The 22,274-nt window shown below is 41.6% G+C and overlaps 1 protein-coding gene across 1 annotated transcript in view; it reads left to right on the top strand.

The window, feature by feature from the left end:
• The first annotated feature begins 2,534 nt into the window (after positions 1 to 2,534).
• plekhh1 (pleckstrin homology domain containing, family H (with MyTH4 domain) member 1) overlaps positions 2,535 to 22,274 on the top strand; it is a 35,037-nt gene continuing 15,297 nt past the window's right edge. The window contains exons 1-10 of the mRNA XM_010772311.1: positions 2,535 to 2,711; positions 13,098 to 13,160; positions 15,707 to 15,856; positions 15,952 to 16,035; positions 16,548 to 16,629; positions 17,170 to 17,349; positions 17,932 to 18,629; positions 19,147 to 19,225; positions 20,476 to 20,567; positions 21,175 to 21,322. Of these exons, the coding sequence (XP_010770613.1) occupies positions 2,565 to 2,711; positions 13,098 to 13,160; positions 15,707 to 15,856; positions 15,952 to 16,035; positions 16,548 to 16,629; positions 17,170 to 17,349; positions 17,932 to 18,629; positions 19,147 to 19,225; positions 20,476 to 20,567; positions 21,175 to 21,322 (1,723 nt within the window). The 5' untranslated portion in view covers positions 2,535 to 2,564. The remainder of the gene's footprint in view (positions 2,712 to 13,097; positions 13,161 to 15,706; positions 15,857 to 15,951; positions 16,036 to 16,547; positions 16,630 to 17,169; positions 17,350 to 17,931; positions 18,630 to 19,146; positions 19,226 to 20,475; positions 20,568 to 21,174; positions 21,323 to 22,274) is intronic.

Below are 22,274 nucleotides of genomic sequence, written 5' to 3' on the forward strand. Positions count from 1 at the left end.
TCTCTTAAAGGGACAGCGATCTCTTCTCACTCTGCATGACCCTAATATCATGGAGAATCACAGAACGGACGATCGTCCTTATTATTATGCCGTTTAAACCAATTATTTAAATGTGTTTGTTAAATTCGGCATCATGTAAGTTGCGCTGACAGGTCCACACACTGCTTCCCCGCTCCCCCGCCCTCCCGCTGATAGTTGACGAGCGTCAAGCTCCTCAACCCCCCCCGTTGATAATTCTCGATCGTTGGCACGCTGATAACATTTCTTTTTTTAAATGGCACTTCATATCAAAAAGGTTGCCGACCCCTGATCTAAAACAACCTCTGCTATGTCCAACAGGCAAACAGTGCTAAATGAGTTGTTCCTGGGAGCATTATTATGGCAGTGCTGAGAGTTTTACCAGCCAATGGCTTGTTTGCACCCAGCTGTTAGCTCCTGGAGGAAAGCCTGGACTCGTCTGTCCTTGCTTGCCCCTCTGCGGCAGAATCAAGCGTCCTGGTTTCCCCTCTTCCCAACCCCGACATACGACTTTACTTGACCTCCATACCCTGGTGCCTGCCCCGGAAAGAGAGAGGGAGAACCTTGACTGTCCGGCCTGCGTACAGCGGTCGGCTGGTGAAACCTCCACAGGCATGACTTCTGTAATTTGTTTGCTAAGCCTGTATTTATGAGCATGCTAATTGTAGGGAGTGCCATGCTGCAGTTATAGTTGCTGGACTTTGAACGTCTGCTACATCTGTGCTGACGCTGTCTGGCTGCGCTTTGAGTCTGTCTGTTTGAATACTGCTTCACTTTTTCAGATATTTTTCATTCTATTTTTCTACTCCACTACATTTGGAGGTGACTGTTGTACTTTTTATTACTTTATTTGATAGCTTCAAGTGAGTAGTTAGCTAAAATAGTAGCTAAAATAAAAAGTGAACTGGTAAATATACTTTGACATATGGTTATAGGTAAAGATATCCAGCAGCAGTATATAAAGTTATTAAAACGAGCTCCACATTTACCAGCTGTGTTGAGACACTTTAATGCATCAAAAATCACAATACAGTAATTTAATATATATTATCACATAGACCATAAAACATAATGATGCCAATACTGCCAGTACTTTTACCTAAGTAAGATTTTGAATGTATTTTCACAATTGGTTATTGCTACTAAGTATATTACTATAATACTAAGTAGTACTTCTGTCCCTCTGTTCATTTAGCTGAAGCTTTTTTTCCAAAGCGATTTGAAAAAAGTGCAATACGACCTCAAAACAGCAGTAGTGCGAGTGCTTTCAATAAGCCAAACCTTTTAGAGTGCTAAAGACAGAAATGTGAAGTTTAGTTTTTTTTTTGGGTGGATTTTGGTCTGTGATGGAAGATGTGTAGCCTAGCTGATGTCCTGGTAAACCTACTCTACGCTCCATTTATTTAGTGTCAGTACTTAAAGAACTGCAAGATGTCACTCAAATCTCACACATCACTGCGCTCCTGTGAGATATAAGCTCAAAGCCTCATTTTATCTGAGGATAATCGGACATTCATTGAGTTCACACAGTTGGGGCTTAACCTTTGTGAATGAAAGAAAAATAGCCACTAGTCAGCCCTCCTCAGGTAAAAATAACCTCAGCGCCCCAGTTTCCCACATTCAGCACTCGGTCCATTCATCCTCACACATTCTTTCCTCCTTTCTTTGCCGAGGCGAGCGGACACCCCCCCCTCCTGTGTGGCTGTGATGGGACTGTCACGCAGAAAGACACTATTGTTCTGCACAGGATCCCGTTTCACTCCTGCCTTGTAATTAAGAAGGGATTGCTTGGCTGGAGAGTTGTGGGTGGGGAGGGGCGAGAGACCAGGGGATTGGGTTAGTAGGTAATTTGGCTAAAAAGCAGAGCGCTGACCTGCTTTGGAGCTGGCCTGGGAGCCTGCACGCATGAACCCAACTCCCCCACTGACACTGAGCCTCCCTGCTGGGGTTTTGTTCAGTGTGTGTGGGCATGCGGAGAGACAGCAGAGGAAAAAGGAAAGAAAGATTTTGGCATTAGAGTCCGCTCAAAACTGTGTGTTTGTTCCTGCGCACATGTGAATGTATGATTGTTTCTTTGTGGTTGAATGTCACATAGCAAAACAGAAAGTAAGAGGAAGCTTTCATTAAACTTTATAGAGTCATCGTTGCTTGACTCACATGACCCCAGTGAATCATGGGAAGTGCGGTCAACAAAGGGCATTTAAAGAGGTTGAATCACTCTCTCTCGTCTTGAGCTGTAAATGAAAAGCTGGACTACTTAAGTAAAAATAAAACGTTCACACGATTATTTGTGTGTCTTGTGTGGGCTGAGAGGAGCTGAACAGAAAGAGATCTAGATTCAAGGTAAATGTGATAAAGTTATTAGTTTCACGATAGTGAATACCATAGACCCCTGACATCTAACTCACGTCGGTCACACCATATATGACCTACCTGTCTTATTCTGTTTTTCGTTCTTATCTTATTTGCTCTTATCTTTTTACATGTTATGTTTTTTTTTGCTTTCTTCCAGTGCAGTCAGGAGACAGATTTTCTGAGTCCTCGCCATGGCCGACGTGCTGGAGAGCGGCGGGGGTCCGGGGGCCGTCAGAGTGGCCAGCGTGGATTGGCAGAAGCGCTGCATGGCTCTGGAGATGCAGCTGCTGAGGTTCAGACTGCAGGCGGGGAAAATACGAGAGCTGCTGGCAGAGAAGGTAAGAGAGAAAGTAGAAACTCCAAACTTCAGCTGCACAAACTCTTTAAAAGTTAGTCAAGTTATAATGTTTTTACTGTGGGGAGATTTACAGGGTCGCACTACACAAACTAGTTCTTATATAAAACTGAGTTACTGCTAAATATTTACATCTATAAACTCCCACGTGTAACTATTGTGTAAGCTAAATGAGCTAGCTTAACCCTTAGATGCGTAGAGAGTGACTGGACCCTACTCTTCCATAAGTGGGTCTAAAAGGACCCGTATTAGAATAAAATGTGTTTTTATGCCATTTTTGTCATTTTGGTTAAGAAAAATCACTTGTATAATATTTAGTATTATATTTTGGTTCGCACTAGAAATATTTTATATTTAATTTTTCACTATTTATAATTTTATAATTTTTGTTTACATTTTGAAAAAAACCGTTTTGAACATATTGTCCCAAAGATCTATTCTGAGACCCTCACAGTATTCCAGTCTCTTTTCAAAACTCATCTCTTCTCCTCTTGTCTACTCATAGCCCACCCCCCATCAATCCATGCCGGTTGATCAAGTTTGATAGTCCTATACCCCCCACCCTAACCTTCCCTTATGTTGTAAAGCGATTTTGAGTCCTTGAAAAGCCCTATACAAATATAATGTATTATTATTATTAGTAGTATACTGACAGGTATGGCTGTGTAAAATAATCTTCCTGAGAGGTGTCACTTGTGATGTAGTCTGTGTGGTCTACAGTGAATGTATTCCTGACAGCAACAGGTGATAAGAATCAAAGGTTCCTATAGGTTCCCATAGGATCCCATAGAAAATGCATGCGGGTCATTTTTGACCCACTTATGGAAGCTTGGGGTAGTAATACAAAACATTTCTTAAAATGTAAATAAAAAATGTGAATGGCATGATATCCAAAACATGTTTTTTGAGGAATAGCTGTAATATGAAATAATAACAAAAATGTAATTACAAAGATACTTCAAGAAAACCACTTCACCGGGTCCATAAAGGCCCACTTATGCATTTAACGGTTAATTGATAAAACTACCCTTTAAGAAAATATGACATGGAACATGGGGGATATATCTGACCTAAAACATAATCAAAATACTATATTACAATAAAACATGGCAAGATTTAATTATATATTCTAAAGAAATCAAACGATATAACTTGTTTTACAACACATGGGGTCAATTAGGTTATCATAATTGAATATTTGTTACTACTAACTCTGAATCAGAAATATTTCTCCATGTACAGTATGCATATAGAGAAAGAACAGTCCTACCAACATTTATGAAGGAATAGTCGAAGTTTTAGATTTCATTTGCCCTAAAACTGGAGACTGTGAGGCTATGGTGACCTTTGGTCTACACTGTTGGAGTTTTTGCTTTCTATGGCCCAGTAACATCCCAAAATGTTACTAATAGTCAGGTCTGAAAAAAGACTGAAGACAATGTGCTCAAGCATACAAACCTCAGTCTGCTCTTTCTTTTTCCATATATTTCATCTGGAGCATTTGAAGTCTTTATTCAAAAGCAATAGTGGAGAGATAACAAGAAATGAAGGAAAGAGAAGCAGCCAAGGTCAAACCAGGGCTCTGCCGTTCATGATCTAAACCTGAGGGCTTCCAATATTTCATCACCAGTTTGAAACTTACATATATTTAATGAAGCAAACCAGTCCCAAGGAGAGTAGGTCACAACTTAACTGAACATGTTTAAATATCAAGTGTAGGAAGAGCAGTTCAGATTTAATTTGACTCAGAAACTACGCCCAGCTCCTCTTGGATGAACATGACATTCCCCAAACAGAAGGGAAATGCAGTTTGTCCAAAGAGTACTGAGTCCAGTTTGCAGATTTTCCAAAAACCTGATGTAAATTGCGCTTTTGATCTCATCTATCACATCACTACCAAGAGGTTAAGTCCCCGTTTACACGAGGACGATACGGGTTGTATCCGCATAGTTTCTCTTGCGTATAGCCCTCTCGTTTACACGAGGCCGTAACAAAACGATAGAAACGGACCCCGGCCGCAAACGATAACGGGTCCCAAGGTGGATAGGTCTGCAAACGGAACGCTCTGGGGGGTCAAACGGATCCGTGTGTGTACGCCTCTATACGATCATTTTCTGATAACGATGAAATAGCCCTGTCTCCCTCTCCCCACGTCTCCCTCTCCCCCCGTCTCCTGCTCAGAGATCTGCTGCTGGGCTGTCAGAAGAGGAGGAGCAAAAGAGAGGTTCCGTTTATATTCTTATATTATTATATAGACTCGTTATCAATTTGTTTTAAAGTCCGGAAGATTTCAACTTTAACGGACGTTGACCGCCGTCCACCGCGGAGAATAAACAGAAGGGCAACCATGGCAACCATGCTCCGGGGTCTTCTTTGCTTATTTTGGTGTATTGTGTGGCGGCAGCAGCGCCACTTACAGGCCCGGCATATGTACTACAGTGTTTCCAGCGGTCTCGTGTGAACGGACACGTTAATTGAGCCGAATGCGTGTGAACGGAATACTTTTTTGAAAACCCATACAGTGCGTAAACGCAAACGTTCCCGTGTAAATGGGGTCTAATGGCGCGTTTCCACTGCAGCGCGGAGCTCGCTTTAAGCGTGCCGATCCGTGCGGGGCCCGTTTTTGGTTGCGTTTCCACTTGGCCTAGTAGCGGGTCCTAATTCACAGTTTTTCTGGCCCCATAAAATCGTGGTTCTAGGGCCAGGAACAACCAGGCTGAGTCGGGCTGAGTATGCTAAACTAGAGAGAGAATCGCTGGCAAGGGGGCTACAACTACAACAAAAATGAACAAATATGGCTTTGATTATAGGATCGTTTACTTTCAGTCAACAAATCCTTTGGAAAGACAAAAACCAACTATTCAATATCCTGCTTTACCGCGATGGCTAAACTGCCGAAGATGAAGTCTATGACGCTATCGCGTAGAGCTACGTCGATCCTTGCGTAATGCGGAAGTGAGCGTGGTTAAATCTAAACTGAGTTGGAGAAACGAGAGACGCGCTCCGTTCACACTCACAACAACGTCATACAGACATAAATAAAGCAGCGACTGTATTCGCCATGACATAGACAGTCTGTGGTTTGTACTTGTTTAACTTTTGTCTAGTTTCTGAACAGATATGAGGAGCTGTGAGCTCTGATTGCTAACAGCTAACAGCTGTGTTGTTTTTCTGGGGCGCTCATTGAAGATGACGTCACGGCTCCGCCTACACTGCGTTACTATAGATACTACCCCAGTTCCTAAACTGTAATGGAAATGCGCCATAAAGAGAGCCAGTCCTAACGAGGCCTAGCCATACCGACCGAGGCCGAGCAAGGCCGTGTAGTGGAAATGCGCCATAAGACTGGAACTGAGAGTCAGAACAAAGATTGACCAGTACATTTAATGTTTCTATAAAAGACAACTATTACATCTGTTGGGTTTATCATCAAACACTTAAATGCATAGATAGAAGGTTCAGAGAGCTAAGAGTTATCTGGATTTTGAGGAACATTTAGCTTGTTTGTTGACCTAACCTACAGCACGAACCAATGATTTGGCCTTAATAATGCTTAAATGTTTAAGCGTGCCGTGGTATTGTAAAGATTAGTCATGCCGTTCCACTCTCATCTGGCCAAACACTGTGCAGGTCTCACTGCCTCATCATCCCCTTCTCCTTCTGGCATTGTTTTTAAGTGTTTTACGCACGAGAAGACGATTAAAGCATGAGAATCAGTCCGAACTACAGGTGTGGATGACTGTGTGTTTATGTGTGTGCGTAAAGACAGATGGGATTACTCTGCGTATTTGGTAAACATTTTTGCTCCACTCATTCTGTGTCATCAGAGTTTGGCTACAGTTTGAGCCAAGAGGAATATTTAACTCATCAGTGATGGTCAAAGTCGGCCAAACGCTTGTAAAGTTGCGGCTGTTGTAAAGTCGGACTACCAGACATTTTGGAAAGTAATCAGCTGTCATCAATACATCAGCTCTGCTCTGACGATGTGTCGGTAAAAGAGTGGAAGTGTTTGGATTAGAGGAAGGAGTGAGTTTAGTTGCAGAAAAACAAATCTCTTGTCTCAACTTTTTAAAGTTTTTTCACATGTTCTTTATAAACTTGTATATCTCAGAGCTGATTTTGTTTGCAGCGTCAGAGTGTTTTAGATTTCTGCTTCATCTCTACTGCGAGAGAGGTTCATATAGTCGGTCAGCCGGATGTTTACGGTCCAAACATAACAAATGTGTCTGATAAGAGCAGGACGACTCCCTGCTGTGCCCTCTGTCAGGTCCGGTCACACACACACACACACACAACTTCCAACAGGAGTCATTTGGGGGGGGCTCTTGGGAAAAAAGGTTGGGAACCACTGGTTTAAAGGATGCTTCTGGTGATATGGCAATATTTAAAACCAGCAAAAACAAGGGCTCCTACAATACCAGCTACCGATGACTGAAGATGTGGAAACAAATACGTCACTTACTATGATTGATGGTTTAAAATTAGACAAATAAAAGAGGTGAGGCAACAAGGCTGATTATTAGTCTAATGAACAGGACACATTTAGTTTATTTTGGATCAGTCCTACACACACCTTTATGGCACTTGGTGTATTCATAAGCAGCAGAAAATAGTGCCCATAAAAATCACAATGTTATCCTGTTTGAGTTACTTAACCCTTTAAAAAAAATGAAAGTATATACTTGTGAGCTTTTTTTTCATAGAGTAAGTGTTCAGTATGAGGTAATGGGTTCAGCAGGGAATGAGAGGTGCATTGATGTAAACGAGTTTAGGTCTTTTCATGGAAGTTTTTTCAATAAAAATGTAGAATAATATCGGGATTATCCTTTCACCACTCATAAAGCAATGGTTTCATCTTGCCTTATTAAGAAGTACCCAGAGTCACACATACACACTTGTACAAAGTAGTGTTTGTTCATACATGCTATATTTTCATTTCAGCCATGATGCCAAGAATAGAGTGGAGTTCAAGCTTCCTGAAAATTAACTAATTACTTTCTAGTTAATAGCCGACATACACAGTAATGATTTTTAGATTCCCTTTTGCGAATGGTGCCAAGAAATAGGCTGATTAATCTCTCACTTTTTCTTTCACTCCTCTCATGTACGTACACACATGCATACACACTCTGACACACAGAAAGCGCTGAGCGGGTTTAAGTGGAGGCCTGTGCTGCTGAGTGTGTTTTTCTGGTTGTGTGTGTGTGTGTGTGTGTGTGTGTGTGTGTGTGTGTGTGTGTGTGTGTGTGTGTGTGTGTGTGTGTGTGTGTGTGTGTGTGTGTGTGTGCTTGTGTGTGTGTGCTTGTGTGTGTGTGTGAGAGTGTGTGAGAGGGGGGCTACCATGCCCTCATGTTATTACTTTTTGGAAAGTCTGCTTCACGCTCTTCATCTCGTCTTTTGCCAAGTTAGGAGTGTTTAACGCATTGACCCACTTTGGTATGGAAAAACATGAAAAAAAAAAAGAGAAGGTTGACGTGGTAGCCTGTGACACGGCGTTCATCCCCCAGAGACTGAGTGTGTGAGGGAGAGGAGAGAAGGAGATGCTCCATTTGCCTTGTGAGGAGTTTAACAGGACAAGTACTCCCTTTAAGTTCTTACTGCAGATTAAGAAAGTGCAATCGACAGCTGGCAGCTGCTGTAGTAGGAACACAGAAACTTCTCAAAACAAGAAGAACTAGGGAGGTGGCTAGGAGAGGAGATAGTCATTTTCTTTGGGGATCAGTAGAAGTGATGCAACTTAATAAGTAAAGAGGCCCTATTATGCTTTTCGGGGTCTTCCCTTTCCTGTAGTGTGTTATATAGGTTTGTGTGCATGTAAATGGTCTGCAAGGGCTAGAATCCCAAAGTTTCCTCCAGAGTATGTTTCTCTCCCACACACTCCCCCCCCCTGCCTCCATTGGACTCCTCTGTTTACTTTCACAACAGTTGTGACATCACTATGTAACACTTGCGCTTCTATTGGCTGTCAAATCAAATCAGGTTTTATAAAAACGATTTTTGGTCGAGCCAAAGTGCTGTACATGCAAATAATAAATAACACATTACTGCAATCGCAAACAGAAGACAATAAATTACAACAGCAAATATAAAAATCAAACACAGGGAAATGTCATGAGTCGTGCTCCGCTCTGACTAGAAGGCCAGGGAGAAGAAGTGAGTTTTTAGCACTCTAACACATTGTTCATGATAGGCTAAGGGGCGGGACATCTCTATGCAGTTGACCAATCACAACAGAGCCGACCGGCTAACCAATCAGAGCAGACTGGGCTCTGGTTTCAGACAGAGGGTGAAAAGAGGAAATACTACTCAAGCCTTCTCAGGAAACGAGAAAATGCAAATGTCAAAAAGCATAGAGGAAAGAGTATCCAAAACGTTTTTTCTTTTTACTTTGGAAAGTCTTAAGGCTGTGCCACAATATAAAAGTACCTTACGTAGAGGAATAATAATTGGTGTTATTCCTACTCCAAGTTTTTCCTTTCACTACTTGGATAATCTAATAGTGGACAAATGAGATGAACCTCCATAAGTCTCACATGGCTGGAGCAGCAGCACACTGCAGTTTGACTCGGAGGTCACCAGGTTCATGTGTGTGTGTAAACATTTCTTTTCATGAGAGGATTTGTTTGCATCAGCTCCTACTTAATAGTTCAAAAGCCTTAGTCAGTTTTTAATTCAGGTTGGTTTCTCCTGTGAAGAAAAGTGAGGAGCTAGATTTCTCTCTTGTCTTTGTTTGACCTCTTTATCAGCTTGCTCACTGATTAAAACCCCCTCCTATTTGTCTTCATATTAATGATTAAAGTTGAAGCATTAGAGTTATCGGAGCATTATAGGTCACTTTGTTTTGATATTGAAATGCTGATATGATGAAATAGTATTCAAACTGTGTGATGCCTTTTTTGTTGTTGACCCTTTCTCTAATAGCCTGTTATTCATCTTTCTCTTGTCTGTCCCCCCTGCCCTCTTTTGGACAGGGATGTTTTAACATTTAATGATTGAGTTCCAGTGATTGCTAATCATCAGCTCTGCTCAATGGTTAATGAATAAAGTCAAGAGGCAGGTAGAAAACTCAGTGAACTGATTCCAGTAAAACCAACTCTACTGTTTTAAAGGAATTACAAATTCTTCCAATTTGTCCTTTTTACCATTTAGTTTTTAGATTCAGATCACATGAAAGTTGTAAGAAATGCAGGGGGGAAGTGAGAAAGATACTGAAGACATGTGTGTCAGTAACAGGTACTTCACTGTGACAGATCTGTTGTATCTGTTAGATGATGATCTGGTGTCTGTGGCCGCTCTCGTCTTATCTCCTCTCCTCAGATATTATCAGTCCCTCTGGAATCCATACTGACACAGAGGAGGCCGACACTCTGCTTCCCAAGGAGGAGACAATCTGTAGTTTAGTTAAACTAAAGGAGACCAAAACCAACAAAGCATTAATCTCTCTCTCTTCTTTAGTGGATGTCTTTGATGCTCTTTGTTTATACTTAAGATTTAAATCCTTAACGGTCGGGTCACAAATATATCATTTTAATTGGCTCATTACAAACGACTGAATCTCCCCACGGGGATTAATAAATGTCCATCTTATCTTATCTTATTTCATTTATCTGACCAACACTCTAGTTTAAAGGTCACCTATCATGCTATTTTTAGGCAATAGCATCGGTCTCAGATCTATACAAATATATAAAAAACATGTCTATGAAGTGTTTTGCTCAAAATACCAAACAGATCACCCATTCTAGCCATGCCTCATATCTTCTATTTCACTTCCTGTTTCAAAAGTGCGGATTTTGGGTATAAAGCTTTAAAAAAATTAAATGTGATAAAAAAAAAAGGAGGGGTCTGAGCTCATGCGGGACCCGGAAGCTACCGTCTAAACTAAATACTGCGGTGATGAAACGCCATATCATGGATTATCAAAGAGTATTTCTGAAACAGTATGGAGCTCAAAGGCTTTCTCTCTTGCCGGTTATACCACAAGGTGAGTTCCTTTTTATTTCCTGCTTCTTCACACACATGCTCTCCAGTACAGGTTAGCTCTGAGTGTTAGCGATGCTAATGTAAACACCGACCATATTACGTCCAAAACAGTCGGGCATTGTTTCTGATAGCAACGTTTCTGATAAGGCCGTGGGTGTAAAGTCAGCCTACATTCACGTCATATCGGACGCAAATCTGGACCAGCTCCGTTGTAGCCCCGTTTTTAGAGATTTGGGTACAAAGGAAAAGAGAGGGTTTTATTTTCTGATGCTGCCTGAGTTCCCTGACACACCAGGGACACATATTTATGTATAAAAGACATAAAAAAGTGCATTTTGCATGATAGGTCCCCTAATAAATAGTTTATTTGATTTGAACTACTTTTAGCTTTGGTGATTTGTGCAGAATATCATGACATCTGTCACTGAAACTGCTAATTGAGAGGTCTCCGTAACTTGACCCCCCCACCTCATGAGTTTTCAGCCTCTCAGCAGCAGCACTTGTTGCTCCGTGGGCTAACAGATGCTGGATTGCAGACATAGTTGTTTCACGCCGGCTCAGCAACTCTGTCCAACAGTTGCGCTCTGCAGTGACTAAACAGACAGAGATAAAGTGGCAGCACAAGTTTACACAGTCTGAAAGTAAAAATAGATCGCTAAAAGTAATACGGTTTCAAAGGTTATTTTGAGTTAAAAAAATGTTTAGGATACTGGAGATTTATACTTGAGTAAACCATGAATCATCATCTGTAGAGAAAGACTGATCTTAAGATTCCCTTGTCTCAACCCAGTCCTCCCCTTTTCTCTCTTATACACTTTGATGGATGTACAGTTTTAATAGTTAGCTCGAATCAATGGATTAACTTAAATATTGGAAAGATAATACAATGTTTAAAAAGTCTGCCTCCAGTAGAAGGAATCCAAACTTGACCAAACACAGATATATTTATAATGTGTATTGTAACAACTATATAACAAAACATTGTGACAGGTGGTGTTGTCTTCAGCTGATGTTGCTACATCCTAAAAAATGTTGCTTACTTCGGATGTTTAATTAATTGTCTCGTCTTCCTACCCACAAAACATCCTCTCAATGAAGCCACTTGAAGCCCAATTGTGATGCTAAAGCTGTCCTCTTCATTGACTAAGTCAGAAGCTTTCAGTCCTGAGGTCTCCACCATTTGCTTTGGTGAACTCTGTAAGGTCAAGGTCACACCCCCTGACCTCTAACTCGTCCTCAAACTGGATGCAGCAGCTTTTTATGGCTTCTTCTGAAGACTCCTCTCACATCTGTTCTACATTTTGACTTCTTCCCTACTTTGTATTCACCTCCAGTGCTGCTCCCCTCTCCTTCTTATTGTTTTTGAACCGAGGACAAAGTGCTGTTTGCTCTTGGGCTCAGGCTGGGCGAAGCCTTTGACTTACAATGAAGGTTTTTGACCTCAAGATAAGGAGTCATCCAACCACTAACCATCAACATGCGCTCTGGCTTTAGTGAGTGTTAATCTGGCTGTGAGGGAGCGTTCAAATGTGGAGAGTGGAGGATCCTGGGAATCAGGGGGCCTTTTACGGAGGTGACGTGAAGGGAGAGAGAGAAAAGAAAGGGAAACAAAGATAACGGGAGGAATTCAAATACATCTCTGCAGCAGAGTGGATCCATTAGTGTGTTTGTTCTCCTTTCACCTGGGTCACTGAACTCACAAGAAAGGGAGTCCTGTGTTGAACTTGTGTGTGTGAGCATTTTTGTGCATGCACTTCTGTGTGTGTTGCTGCGAGAGAAGGTACTTGCAGATGTGTGCATACTTGCAGGATGGACAGTGTTTGCCTTTCAAAGCATGAGTATGCATGCTTGCACAAAAGGTGACGCAAGCTTGTGCACACACATAGTAGCATTCTTCATCACACTGTGTTTGAGCAGCGCTGGAGAGATGTCCCGCCTCCTGAGGGCCTCTCCGCTCTCTGTGCCCTCCTGCTTAAAGTGCCTCTTCTTGTTAAAGAGTCACTTATTCTTTGTTCTTGTGCTGCTTCTTCTGTCTGACGCGGCTAATACTTTACCCTCTTTTTTTTCCTGCAATAATCATATTTCCATTTCTTTCATTCTTCAAGTTGTTCTTCATAATAATTGTGTTCTTCCTCATCTAAGTTGGTTTGTTAAAGCTTCCCACTACATTCATCTTTTAATGTCTTCCCTTTGGCAACAGTGATTACAGGAGTGTGTGTGTGTGTGTGTGTGTGTGTGTGTGTGTGTGTGTGTGTGTGTGTGTGCCTGTTGGTCTATCGGTGTAATAAGTCATTCTGTAGCCGTTCATTGAACCTGTCGCTCTTGGCTGCACAGTAGGTGTTTTTCTTTCTTTAAATGACATGTTACTCTTCTGTCTCTCTCCCAGATGCAGGAGCTGGAGCAGAGGGTGATCGAGTCTGACCAGCGAGCTGAGAGTGCTGAGAAACAGGTGCTTCTAAAATATTAAAGGATACTTCCACAATATCACCAAAGAGAAGTCCAACAGGGTGAGAAACACGAGTGGTCACATGATCACACAGGTTTCTAACAGACTTCCAAATTAGCTTAACTTGCTTCTTAGTTGTTAACCCTTTTAATTAAAATGTTAATCAATAACACTCATCCTTTTGAGTTTGAGTGCTCTTTTTGCAGCCTACTTTGGACAAAAGCATTTGGAAAATAAATCTAATGTAAAATTGACCACTACTTGTCATTGTGCTAATTTACCTAGAAACTCTTTGTTTACAACCTGTATAAACGGCTTGTGTTTTTTACCATGTTGGACTATGTTGTCACACTTTTTCTAAGTTCTTAGATTGTATTCAATATTTTGGTAACATTGATATCATGGCTGATGGAAACCATGATGCCCGCATCACACTGTCCCGAAATTGACTCGCGATGGACACACGAATATGAAATTGTGAGTTTCTCAGGCTCCGGCAGCAACTTCGTGCTGGCAAAATCTTTGGCATGCCAAAAAATTGCAGAAGGACCTTGCGAAGGTTCATTTTCGTGTTGAATTCGTGTGTCAATTTTGCCCTTCGTAAGGCCATCCTGAGGGCATCTTGTTATCATCTGTGCCATCGGGCATTCGCCCCGATCAGAGTGAGGGCGAATGCCCGATGGCACCGATGATAACACGAAGAGAGAGAGAGTTCAAAATCATGAATCTGCTGACCTTCATCTTTCAACAGGGGTCCCACAAGGTTCAATCCTGGGACCATTACTATTTTCGCTCTATATAAATGATTTACCATCTGTATGTCCTGACACAAACATCCAAATGTATGCAGATGACACAGTAATATATGTACATGGAAGCAATATGACACAAGTGGCTAATGAACTGACAAACACCATGGTTCATGTAACAACTTGGTTGGAACAATGCTGTTTGCAACTAAATATTTGTAAAACAGTATGCATCTTCTGGCTACAGGTGGTGTCACAATACAAGTACTTTGGAGTCATGATTGATTCAACACTCAATTTCAAGGCTCAGGTTAAAAACGTATGTAATTGGGTCAAATTCAGTCTGTCGAATTTTAGGTTCACTGCCCAATACTCCAAAAATACAACTTGCTAAGCTGGGAAAACCTCATTAAACATGCAAATGCTTGCCTTTTCTACAAGATTGTCAACGGCCTTACCTCACCTCCTCTTAGACAGTTTATCAACAGACGCACAACTGCAACTAGGGTAACAAGAGGTGCAGCGAGAGGAGATTGCATTATTCCACTCAGAAAAAGTCTTCATTTTCTGTTCAAGCTGCTCAGCAATGGAACTCAATCCCACCTCAATCAGAGACCAGACCACATTCACTTTATTTAAATCAAAGCTCAAAATACAGGAATCAGCTCTGCCGGCACTGACCCAATCTTCTGCTCCTTACAACCCGCTGCCTTTGTTTTAACATGTTCTTTTGTTTTGTTTTATTTGTTTTGTTTTAATGTTCTGTATTTTAAATTGTTTTATTTAAGTATCCCAGTAATGTCTGTTGCATGTTTTAAATGCATTGTATTTACTTGTTTAAAATGAAATGTGTTTTAGGTTGACTTTTAAAATCTGTCCAGGGACTACAGATGAAAAATAGCCTCTTGGCTAACTCTGGCACCTTTACAGAAATGTTCATTAATGTGCACTGTCCCTGTTAAATAAATGAATAAATAAAAAAATAAATAAAAAGATGACACGATTTGACAAGATGCCCTCACGAGTGCCTCACGAAGTTGCCGCTCACAAAGTTGCTGGCGGAGCCTGAGAAACTCCACCGGCGGTCATACGATGGCTTAAGATGCCCTCACGAATGGCTCGATGTTGTTACGATCAGAGCCGAATTTGAACATTTCCTTTATCGTGTGTCCATCGTGTGTCAATTTCGGGACAGTGTGACGCGGGCTTAACCCAAAACTGCATAAATAACAGCCAAGTTGTACAAAACTGGAACTGTCTTTTAAAAAAGTAAAAAACGTAATATTAAGATGACTGAAGACTCTAGAAAAAGCTACTAAGTGGACTTTGAACTTAAAAAAAGTTTTCAAGATCAAAAAAACATTTTCATGTAAAGCTGAGTGGTATCAGAAGAAATCCTAAAATTGGGATCCAGAAGTCAGAAAGTTAGATTTCACGTTTGTGTTCATCTAAAATAGAGTAGAAGTCAAACTAGGACTAAACAAAGGATAATACATAGCTTACAGTAGATATCACACACACTCTGTCTCTGTTGGGTTTATTCTCCCATTTGCTGTCATTACTGGCCGTTCCAGGTGTTTTCTGTAGGTGGTCATTTAATGGTGCCCTTTCTTTGAAAACAACACATACCTGAGGGCTTAGAAAGCCCTTTCTTGTGTTTAGTTAGCAAAAAGTGTTCTCTGTGTTTTCTTCCCAACTTTGTCTGGTGTATATCAAAACTTAACGGAGCGTGCTAATTTGAGCTTTCTTTTGGCCGTGCAGCGTGCTCCTGAATGAACTCTTCTAATTATTATTTTTCAGATCCATGTCATGGAAGAAAAGCTGAAGTCTGCAAACATACAAACCAGCGAATCAGAGAGCTCGCTGTACAGAAAGTATCAAGAGCTGACCAATCAGGTTCAAGAAAAAGATGCTGTGATAAAGAGATTAGAGGTGCAGCTGGAAAAACAGGTAAGGATGGAGCATCAGATAAAGAAAGACATGTCCATTTATGTTCATACGATGTAGGTTAAATAATCCAAAAACCCTGTTTTCTCTGTCTGCAGATCTTAGTCAGAGCCCAGGAAGCCAAAGTTATCGAGGAGAAGGCGGCCAAGATTAAAGACTGGGTCACCTTTAAGCTTAAAGAGGTAAGCTCACACGTGTAGAGAAACACCCCGACTCAGGGAAGCCCTCACCAAGCTGAGAGACGACATCTGTGGAAACAAGAAATGTTTAAATATAGCTGGTTATAAACAGTCAGAAATTAGAAATGAAGACACATTTCTCTGTAACTAAGTAGTTCTAAGAGTCATAACTATACTTGCCAACCCTCCCGATTTTCGCGGGAGACTCCCGATTTCATTGCCCTCCCCCGGTTTCCTCCCGGGGTCATATTGCTCCCGCATTTCCGCTGCGAGGCTCCGGCGCTAACAGTTCTAACAGCTCCGGCGATCCACTAGCACCCCCCCACCCCCTTCCGCGGTGGTTTTGAAATGCTCCCGAGTTCTGAGGTCTCAGGGTTGGCAAGTATGGTCATAACACTTGCATAAAAACTAAAATTACAATATTCATTTAAAAGATAGAAAAAAATGTTATTGTTTCAACTATAAACGTTGTGTAAAAAGTGTTGTTTAAGATAATTACATGTGCTTTGTTGCAGATGGAGCAGGAGAACCAGAAGCTGAAAATGGCCAACCTGAAGCAGACAGAACAGATAATGCTGCTGCAGGACAAACTACAAGGTAAATACCGACAGAAGAAACTTCATTTGGAAAGAGTGAAAAGCTTTTAGGCTTCTTTTACGTTTTCAAATCTGATTATACTATACAGGGTACTACTTAAAAAACAAAACAAATACTCTACTCTTTCTTTTGTATGATTTTCACAGAGTGCTGCATCCAAAAAATAAAATGTTCTTTCTAAGCTTTTCCCATCCACGATCTTTATGAGAGTCCAACACTAATAGTAAATTAAACAAAGTAAATACGTTTACAATTTTTTTTAAATATAATGTCTGCTGTAAATGTAGCCAGTAGTTAAGTATTAGATTACAATTCATAAAGTAAATGTATTAATTTGATTTTCATTGATTTGTACACTGTTTAATTGGGCAATGCATTCCTGTTTCCTGCTCAAATATAGCAGATATTGTCAGTATTATTTTAGCAGTTGTACAGTAAAAGGTCATGTAGACACGTAGGGATTGAATGTTTCTGTTACGATATTTTCCCAGAGCTCCAGTGGAGAGAGACTGAGTGACAGGTGTTGTGTTTCTCCTGCAGCTCTCTTAGAGAAACACGCCTCCTCTGGATCTCCTGCCACCTATCCTGTAATAGATACCCACCTGGTGCCCAGCAGCCCGCTGTTTCCCCCCAGCTGCCCCGAGACCCCACCTGCACCGGAGGACTGCTGGAGGCAGGCCGGCCCCCGAGGAGCCTCTCACATCAAGACCTCGCCCACAGGTGTGCTGCACTTACTTTATGTCATCTGGGGAAGGGAAGCAGGAAGCTTTTGAGGCATGTGGTCGATCACATGACTGGAACACAACAATAATGAAAGCCTTACCAAAATCCAGTTGAAGATTTCCCAAGTGTTTTGCTTATTCTACAGAGTAAAGTAAATAACTTCTCAGCAAATAGTTTTAGTGTTTATAAAAAATTACAAGCATTTTAACACATGTTATCTCAAACCATAGAAAGTGTTCATGAATCCTGCTGCATTCCTTATAAATTACCTTTCAAAAAGAACTTATTGTTGAAACACTAATCTTTCTATCTGGTGCCTCACTAATAACTTTCTTAAACGCATCTCTTATCGTCAACAAGTTGATCCTTTGTGTGGGCATTCTGCTTGGATGTATTAAAATGACTCAATGTTAAAGCAAAGAAACAATATCAACCATTTTTTGATCCATATTTACTTATATAGTGATGTACAGTACATGTGACACGATGCATTTCCACACCCTGCTCCTCATAAGAATTAACAAAAATTGTTTCATCCGTGTTATCTCTTTCTCAAATCTTTTGATTGTGTCTCCTCAGACGTGAAGCAGAGCAGTAAAGCGGTTTGTCTCGGGGACCTGAGGGCCCATGACACGGTGTCTAACAGTGGTCCCGAGCAGCTGGCGGTCCCCGAGGGTCCGGCAGGAGGCTCTGATAGAGACAACTCCTCAGATGAGCTCAACAGCAAGTTCCGCTCTCAGTGCCTCCACTCCTCCTCTTCCTCCTCCTCTTCCTCCTCAGCCTACGAGATGGCCCACGGCCCGAGCTCCCCGGAGTTGTCCCTCAGGATAACCCCCAAAAGCCCCCTCCTGTCGCGCTCCCCCTCCACCAACAACCCCTTCCCCAATCCTTCAGTTCACCAATCCGGCGCCAGCATGACGCTCCCTAAAGTCCGGACCCCCCTCACCCCCAGGGACAGCATCCAGCTGGTGAAGAAGCACTACAGCCAGCCGCAGCCCGGCCTGGACCGCCTGCACCAGCTCAACGTCAGCATCGACATCATGAGCCCCTCCTCCACCTGCTCCACCCTCAAGAGCTCGGGCACCTCGCCCTTCTCGCAGGTTGTGGAGGAGACGGACATTGATGATGGGCTCCCTGACAGCATGGACGGGGTGGTGGAGGGGTCTGGTTTAGAGGAGCTGTGCCGGGGGGGGGTCTCCTCCTCCGTGGGACTCCCAGACGAACAGGATCAGCTCGATCCTCCGCCAACACCTCCGTTACACCGCTTCCCTTCATGGGTATGAGTCTTGTTTGAGTCTTACATGCAAGCATGGGCAATATCTTTTTGTAGCTGTCACTGCCCGGAGCGTAGGATGTTTGAGAGATGACGGTTGATACCGCTCTCATGTCTGTACAGTAGATATGAAGCGATCAGCAGTCAGTTAGCTTAGCTTAGCACATAGACTGAAAAAAGGGGGAGACATTTGCAATTTTAGAAACTACTAAAAATATTCCCATCAATACCTTCTGTAACATTACAAATTATTTTATTCACACAGATTTAACAAAGAAATATATAATATGTAAATAAGTGAGTTGTAGAGGTGTGCTAACCAGCTAGTAGCAGTATAACTTCAGATTTACCGTACCCCTATGAGAGTACCCCTATCTATCGTACTGAAAACTGTGAACAAGTGTATTTCCCGAAATGTTATTCCTTTAATGACGGCATAATATTGTACCGTCTGAAAGTGTTTATATTGAATGTTTGAGTGGAGTGAGGGGGGAATATAACTGCCTTTGTTCTCTCTGCAGGAGAGTCGGATCTACGCTGTGGCAAAGTCAGGAATGAGAGTATCAGAGGCGAGTCCTGGAGCCAGGGGCCCCGGGCGAGGTGAGTCCCCCCCGCAGACTGAAACTAGCCATTCACTTTCCTTTAACATCCATTTATTGTCCGTTTAATGCAAATAGAAAGAAAGAAAATAAGTTCATCATGTGTAAAGGCGAGTTTCTTTATACTGCATATTTCAACTAGACAATTACAATTCCTTAATTTAATATATTAAAAGCATTTCAAAAGAAAAACATTATTTAGGACCCATTAAAAAATCCATTAAAGATGTAAGAATAAAGTAATTCAAACAAGCTAAAATAGATAACTCTGCATGAGCCTGTCTGGTGTAGAGAGAAGTCATTACTCTGAAGTGACATGTCATTCAGCTGTGTGGTTGGTTTGGATCCGTCAGAGCCGCCTTTGATGTCACTTCCTCTGGCCCGAGGCTACTGTACACACACCTGCACAGGTGTGGGCCGCTCTCTTTTCAGGAGGCTCCCTTTATTTTCTTTAAAGAGCCGGGGACGAGTGTAAGAGTTGGGGGGGGGGGGGGGTAGCTGAGGGAGAAGCAGCTTTTTAATCAGCCGCGATGAAAGGAGGTGGTCTGGGTGTAATTACTGCGGTGCGTTCTGTCCCGACATCTTCCATTTTGTCAGGATGCAGACAGCGAGGTCTGACAGCTCTCTGACTGCCAAGTGGTTCATTCAGCCTCCTCTCATGTTTGTGCCTTAAGGTGCATCTGTCGGAGTGTTCAGATCTCAAATTGAATACAAAGGGCCAGATCTAAAAAAAGAATATGCTCAAGACTACTTATCTTTCAGTAACCCTCGTGTACTTTCCTCCTGCTGCAAATGTGTGGCACTCTGAGAGCCAAGACCTTCTCAAAGGCCAAATGCCCTGCCTTTCAATATCATTGAAAAATAAATATAATTATTATATCCGCCTCCTGATTTCGATCCACCATAAAATCTAATGGGTTCTTACTTGGCCCATGTTACATAATTTCCCCCACTTTCATGACAATTAGGCCGGTAGTTCTTCCGTTATCCTGCTTGGGAAACCAAAACCATTACCTCCTAAGTGGATGTAACTTCAAATAGATACATAAGATCTACTTTCTTTTTCCTCCTTAGCAGCTATTCAGACTTCAAAATTACAATGGCATTTTTTTAAATTTCATTTTCATTTGTGACCACTGTTATATTTACACATTTTAAATATTTTTAAACAAATGCTCTGCTATGTTTTGTGTAGATTTCATAAGAAAATAACAGTAAAAACATTCTGAATAAAAAATGTGTATGTTGCAGGGTCTACTTTACCCCAATATCCAGCGGCAGGTCCGTTCACCCAGCTGATCTACAAGAATATCAATGTACCGGTCTACACCACACTGAAAGGGGTGAGTGAAATATTCTTTGTTATCATGATATTATTGTTTTAGGTTGTGTTTTACTTAAAGGTCCCCTATTACACTGTTTTTCATCAATATATTATAGGTCTCAGATATATACAAAACATGTCTCTGAAGTGTTTGGCTCCAAACATCAGACAGATCATTGCAGCATTACCCATAACCCCCTCTGTTTCAGCCCTGTTTCCAAAGTGCTGATTCTCTTTCTGTTACTCCCCACGTGCCCCTTCTGAGAGAGATTTGAGTTAAGAAAGAACGCAATGGTGCTCTAGAAGGAGATTCGAGGGTGAATACGTGATGGGGGGGGGGGGGGGTTACCTTGGTTGCTGATTGGCTAATGGTTACACAAGACAACATATCGTTATGACATCATAAAGTGGTCAAAATCTGATCAGCTCATTTTCAGACAGGTTTTTATAGAAATGGATCAGGACACAAAGAGAGAGAATCTTTTCTCCTGTAACTTCCAGAGTTTCTTTCCACAGAGGGGAGACATGAAGAAGAGGGGACACATGTTGATGTAGAAGAGACATGAAAAAGTGGATTTTGCAGAATAGGTGACCTTTAACACTACTCTTTCCGATGTTTGTTTCAGAAAGCCACTCAGATCAGCAGCGTTCCTCTGCCTGACGATGACTCCGGGTCTGAGGACGACAGCAGCTCTCTGGCCAGTTTACGCACCTCCATCCTGATCCCCGACAAGAAGGGCAGCGTCCCCGGGAGCCCCAGAGCCGCCAAGAGAGGTGAGGAGGAGCACAGGGCTGACAAATTAAGAGAGGGAAAACCACACAGCTTTAAAACGATTAGGGACAAAGCATGTGTGAGATAAATCATTTTAGATCAAGTGTTTCATTAGCTAAAGAGGGATGTTTGTGGAGAAACTGAATAATTACAGTTCATGCTGCAAAGATGCATGTTTGTAAATGAACACATTTTCCTGTTATTAAAAAGCCCTCGAAGAAAAAAAAAACCTTAACTATGGCTGTAGCTCAGGGGGTGGTTTTCCACCAATCGGAGGGTCGGTGGTTCTATCCCGACCTTTTTAGACATTCAAGTGTCTTTGGGCAAGATACTGAACACCACATTGCTCCTGTAGGCATGGCCAAAGGTGTATGATCACTGTCTTTGGATAAAAGCTAAGTGAAATGTAAAGTAATTTGTGACAGACTGAGCACCATTCTGCCCCATGCTATTCAAACAGAGAGATAACCAACACAGAATAGGCAGAATTGTGTCCGCTCACCAGAATGGTATGCAGTTTGAAGAATCTGCATTGGAAGGACAGAGAGTACCAAGATACATTTGAAATCACTACCTGAATTAGAAGAAGGGAAAGCAGACTACAGCACTCAGTTATGGAATTCCATTTAAGCCAAAATTAAATAAATAAATAAATACATAAATAAATAAATACATATATATAAATATATAAATATGTCTATGAAATAAATTCTGAAATAAATAAATGACGCAATAAATATGTATACATGTACATTTAAATACACATTTATTTATTTCAAGGGACTTTTAGTTCATAATGACACATTTATTTATTTCAAGAGACTTGTATTTCATAATGACACATTTATTTATTTCAGGTGACTTGTATTTCATAATGACTCATTTCCATTCCTTATATGCAAATGACGGGGCGTGGTTAGCTCACATATACATATTTATTGCCTCGTTTATTTA

This window comes from Notothenia coriiceps, unplaced genomic scaffold (genome assembly GCF_000735185.1).
Source record: "Notothenia coriiceps isolate Sejong01 unplaced genomic scaffold, NC01 NC01_scaffold00011128, whole genome shotgun sequence".
NCBI classification, from domain to species: Eukaryota; Metazoa; Chordata; class Actinopteri; order Perciformes; family Nototheniidae; genus Notothenia; species Notothenia coriiceps.